The sequence below is a fragment of the Monopterus albus genome, unplaced genomic scaffold, assembly GCF_001952655.1.
Source record: "Monopterus albus unplaced genomic scaffold, M_albus_1.0 scaffold160.1, whole genome shotgun sequence".
Taxonomy (NCBI): domain Eukaryota; kingdom Metazoa; phylum Chordata; class Actinopteri; order Synbranchiformes; family Synbranchidae; genus Monopterus; species Monopterus albus.
Window position 1 is genome coordinate 863,189 of NW_018128040.1, and position 5,619 is coordinate 868,807.

A 5,619-nucleotide genomic window follows, 5' to 3' on the forward strand; every position below is an offset into this window, starting at 1 on the left:
ATTCAAGTCAAACTGAACTGATAAAAGCTTTTAATAAACTCATCTAATCTTGTTACATCTCAGCCATTCATGGAGAAGCACCTGAAGATCCAAGACACTTGTGGAATCCATAACCTTCATGCCATGCCAGGACTCATAGGAGGCATTGTGGGAGCCATTACTGCTGCATGTGCAACAGACTCAGTTTATGGCAAACAAGGGTGAGTAGTCCTTGGTTGCAAAGAGGAAAGTAAGCAGAGGTCATGGTGGCTGTATCTTTTAAAATTCAATTAATAAAACAAAATCAACAAGTAGAGGAACAAAAAAGACAGTAGTCATATTTAATTATTAACATGTTTGACTTTAATGGTGACTTCCACAACATGACACCTGCAAGGCAGGGTGGTCACCAGGCTGCAGGCATGTGTGTGGCTCTCTGCTTCGGTGTAGTTGGAGGCATCATTGTTGGTAAGGAGTGACCTCTTCAGCCTCTTATCTGTTTGACTGAAAATGTACAATAACTATGTTAATAACTGTAAAGTTAGTGCATTTGAACAAGATGTGGGAGTTTACACACACTGTACCTCAGACTGTGTGTGTTGGCATAACGACTGCATTTGTATTCATCTCAGGTTGTATTTTAAGATTACCTATCTGGGGAGATCCTGCAGACGACAACTGCTTTGATGATGAGGTCTACTGGGAGGTGAGAGACAAATCCCTGCAGCCATAAAGCTGTTTCTGCTGTTTTAAACAGGAATGTCAATATCAATATTACAATTCAGTTGTACAGAAACTGTGAATTTGCACACAATAAAAACCAGACATCTTAAAGGTTACAAATGTTTTAATGATTTTCTTTCAGTAGAGTTTTTATGACGGTTATTAAACTCAGATCAGTTAAAATGTAATTTACTGAAAAATGGTTTGACAGCACCAGCTGCTCTAATTCAAACCTGCTGATCGGAGACTTTTTACTTAATCGGCTTCAATCTGATCTGATTCTTTACTAGGAGAAGCCAATCAGGATTAAGTCCTGCAGTGATGCACAAGTATATGCCCTTATATGTATCTAATGTAAATATGAAAACAGACATTAGTTAATATGTTACTGTTTTGTGTTTTTTGCCCTCAGGCGGTTTTCCATTAATTATGAAAATTATTGAAGCTGCCGCTGTCATGCTGCCACCTCTATTGACAAAGAAACGGCTCATTATTTTCCCGTTTCTGGCACTGATAATGATTACATGGTTACATAGTTTCCCCTTGAATCACATTGTTTCGCCATCTGACTGTTCACAGGTTCCTGAAGATGAAGAGAGCATCCCATCAGTCCTGCACTACAATAACCACGTGCAGAACAAAGACATGTAAGTGTCTGTTTAGTGTATTGAACAGCAGCGTTCTGGTCATGGAAATATACTATTCTCATACCAACCAAGGGATGCAGGTAGTGCTTTTGTTGCTGAGAAATCTGTTACATTTGGTGTCCTCTCGGTGGCAGCAGATCCACATTCGCAGCAACTACATGTGACTCATTGTAATTCCTGCCCTTTGTCAGGAATATCCGCCCGTTTTCTTGAACACAGTATGATCGAACAGGGAGGATGTGGCTGTTTACAGCACAGTACAGGTGACACATAGGCCTGCTGTGTTCCTGTCACTCACACAGACCAAGTGCGCTGTGCTTCCACGTGAAGCTCACCTGTGCCGATTGTTGACAGGGGAGCTTCACACCACAGCTACACTGTAGTGCACATAGAGCTTCAAAGTGACTTTGAACTTATATAACAGAAGAGCTGTTACTATGGAAATGGAAAAGATACTCTTTACAACAAACCCCAAATCATAAGATGCCGTAAGATTCATTTTATTTTTTTTTTATGAATGTAGTACTTCACTGTACTAATGTACCCAGAGGAGTGCTGAACAAGAGAACGTTCACAAGGCGAATCTCAGTGAATGAAAGGAGGATTTTAATGCAGGCCAGAGAAGAAAATTCATTCTTCAAACCACACTTAATTTTAAAAAACATTTTATTTGATCATATTTAAATATATAATGTGAGCTACAACTGTGCTTTGGAGACTTACTGTCATTATGTAATGCTTTTTTCAGTGTAGAGTCAAATCTCAGCATGGAGCAGCACTGTCGCTAGGCCTCGATCCTGCTGGAGGTTGGTCTTTATCCCACACAGTCCACTTGTAGCTTTTATTCTCTTGCTGAGGATAAATATTCTTCTGATACAAATTCTCCTCAATAATCATGACAAGCTGTTTTTCATCCAGTGATTACTGTATATGACTGTTAGCAAGTTGGTAACGTTTTTCTGTTTTCTAAAATACTCATCATAAATTAAATGTTGTATTAAATGAGTGACTTTATCCTGGTTCTAATGGAGTGATCTGACTCATTTCAAGACTGAGAAATGGGTTTCTTAATTTACTAATTGAATTTATTATTTTCTAGAGAAAACTGGACTCTCTCTGTATATATATGTATGTATGTGTGTATGTATGTATATGTGTGTGATGATTCAGAAAACTAAAACATGATCGTGAGAGCACAGCCATGGTTCCTATAATTAGAAATATTTGAATTCATGTTTTGTGTTATGTTTGCTTCAGACCTACTTGAGATTACGTGAATTTTCCTCTTTTTTTTTTTCTTTTTGCTTCGTTTTGTTCTTGATTTTGTGATTTAAACTGTTTCTGTGTGTGGGACCTAACAGACTGCGGGTGAAATATGAAGAGAACACAGATGTTTAAGCAAGTTTGTATTATAATTAATTTTGTGTGCTTTCACCACACTGGGATGCAATGTACGATATTACTGATTATAGATTTTAAAAATGAGACCTGTGATATGTGTTTGATCTGAGTTATAGGATATTTACTTTACATTTATTTGCCCATATAGCATTTATAAGTTTATTGCACACTATAATGTATTCATAGGCACATATAGAGACATTTCTAGGTATTTATTAATGTACAGTATTCATTGACAATTATATCCTCTATGGGAGTGTTTTTTTATTCATTATTACAATATAATGTGTTATAAATGATGCATAAAATGCTTATGCTTGCTAAATGGGAGGTTAAAGTAAAGGTTTGCCAGATCCATTTTAAGATCAATAATCATTGTAAATTTTAACCATGTTATCAATCTGAAAATGAATATTGTTGTCAAAAGCTGATGTGTATTTAGACCATTCACACAGTAGAATATTGGTCATGCTTCAACAAGGGAAACATCTGGAGTGCATCTTTTTGCTTTTGCTGAGCAAACGCAAAAAGGCACTCTGAGAAAGAGATAAAAATTCATAACACTGAGGCTTTTTAATTTGATTCTTATACATGTCATTGTGAAGACACGGTTTGGCGAGGTACACAGGCCTTGCTGATCTCCTCTGTGATTTCTGTAGCCCTTCCTACTATCCACAAACCCACAGCTCACGTCTTATCATATTTTGTGCTTCTAATTTGTTTGTATATTATTTGAACACCCTGATGAAGGCTTCTAGCCAAAAGGCTTTGGTGTCAGCCATGTAATATTTTTCTTTTGAAAAGTGAAATGTTTGTTAGTGCTAATGTAATTTTTCAAATCTTTTAGAGATTTGTTAAAAGTTGTATTCACATTCTATATGTACTGGCCTTATTTGAATTTAACAAATCAAATTTAAGAAATTAGTATTTGCTAAAAATAGTAATAATTTGCCAATAACAAACCTAAGAGGAAGTGTATTTCCCCTATTTAAGAGCCCTACAGCGTCCCCTCTCTAGTGGGGTCAGACTGAGGGTAAAGGTCGCACCCTTATTGCTCTCTCGGGACACTGGGGACCAAAACCAAACCAGAGGCCAGCCTCATCACTGACCTCGGGTCAAAGGGTGGCGCAAGAGCAAGTTCAAAGACAGGACTGCACACATGTGCTGGAGTCCATCATTTTAACCAGATTAATGGAAAGAATTCCTCTGGATTCATAGGCTGGGTTTTGGTGCTATTTTTGCATAAGGATGGGAGAAAATGTGGAGTAGAAACAGTCTTCTAATAGATGGAACATGATGCCTGGTTTGTCTGTAAATACAGAATACTATTTCACAACACGGCTTGTTTCTGATTCTGATAATTGGCTCATCTGTCCATCATTTTCTGATGACAGCTGTAATTTTCTTTTGCTCACCTGGCTGTGGCATTTCGTTGGTTGAGGGCAGCAGCGACAGCTCAGTGTGGCTGATTCCCACACAGAAGTAGCAGCAAGGAATCCATCTCTTCGTCCAAGTCTTCGTGCTAACAAAGGCGGGCACAGTGCTGTTTTCTTTTGTCATCAGTAACGTGTTTGAGTAAAGGACGTAATGGCGCTCACAAGTGCTCCAATTAAATGAGATGCAGCCCTGCTGGGAAGAAAGCTTCCCATATTGCCCTCCATATCCCCTACCCCAATGCATACACACATACATACACACACACACACACACACACAAAAACGGGGCCTCTTCTCATCCCACCCCCATGCGGTTCCTGCCCCAACTCTGCTCATATTTATTCATAAGCCACTTAAAGGCCAAATGCAGGGATCTAACTAACTCATTCACATCACATGGCATCGCTTTTTAAGTGATACCAGGCCTTCCTCTGAGCCTGAGGGAGCTCGGCCTTATGACATTGTCATAGCTATGTTTGAAAAAGGTCAGCCTCTTCTGGACAGAAGCTGACCACAGGTGTAACTTCCACAGTGGAAAACACAAACTGTACAGGGATCTCAGGAAAGGCTGGGGACTAAGACGCCACAGAAGGCGAGATGGAAAATCTTGAGCAAGCAGGAGGCATGGACAGAGAATGAGGCCTCTCATTGCTGATGATGACTGACTGCCTGCCATTCAGGCTCCATCCTGATCTTTGACTGACAGGTTGAGGGAAGCAGAGGCTGTGAAAGAAAGTGTAGGATGAGAGCTTAGAATGGGAGCGGCACAAAACATACTCCCATACAGGAGGGGCCATGGAGACCCTCATTAATGATAAAGACCATACCAGGAAAAGCGTGTTTGCTCTGTATGCCTGCGATGTTGTTTGTAGGTTGCGATTAGTTTGTAATCTCCTATACATGTGATGTAAGATGTATAGAATGCCACAGGGCTAAATTCTACATGGGAGGTTGTGTCAGAGCCCCTGCTTGTGGATCTGTGACTTTTTGTTTGTTTGTTTTTTTCACTAGTGTTGTTAGAAAACGACATACTACATGTCTAAAGGTGACTATTTTGCAGGCACTTTACAGATGTGTGTCTGTACAGTAAATCTCTACTTTGCAGTAACAAGGATCTACAGCGGTTAGATAAGCATTCAGGGATCTGTGTTCTCCCATTTAAAGAGAGCTGTAAAAGCCCCTATTGAAAGCATCCACAAGTCCATAAAACTGTTCATAAACTATTCAAGCCCTCACTCCTCTCTAATCTGCTCACGTTTTGTGCAGCTTCACTGTCCCCTTCTGCAGCAGGTGCATCTGACTTCCAAACCCTTTCAGACCATTTAGACTTGGTCTTTTTGATGTCCAAGTACCCTACTGGATTTTCCACCACCATCAGTGACTGTGCCATTTTGAGGTAAATGTACTTTACTTGAGTATTGTTATTTAAAGCT

The 5,619-nt window shown here is 39.5% G+C and overlaps 1 protein-coding gene across 1 annotated transcript in view; it reads left to right on the forward strand.

The window, feature by feature from the left end:
- rhcgb (Rh family, C glycoprotein b) overlaps nucleotides 1-2,207 on the forward strand; it is a 6,240-nt gene extending 4,033 nt beyond the window's left edge. The window contains 5 exon segments of the mRNA XM_020615215.1: nucleotides 64-204; nucleotides 315-447; nucleotides 612-685; nucleotides 1,282-1,349; nucleotides 2,098-2,207. Coding sequence (XP_020470871.1) covers nucleotides 64-204; nucleotides 315-447; nucleotides 612-685; nucleotides 1,282-1,349; nucleotides 2,098-2,137 — 456 coding nt within the window. The 3' untranslated portion in view covers nucleotides 2,138-2,207.
- Nucleotides 2,208-5,619: the final 3,412 nt, after the last annotated feature.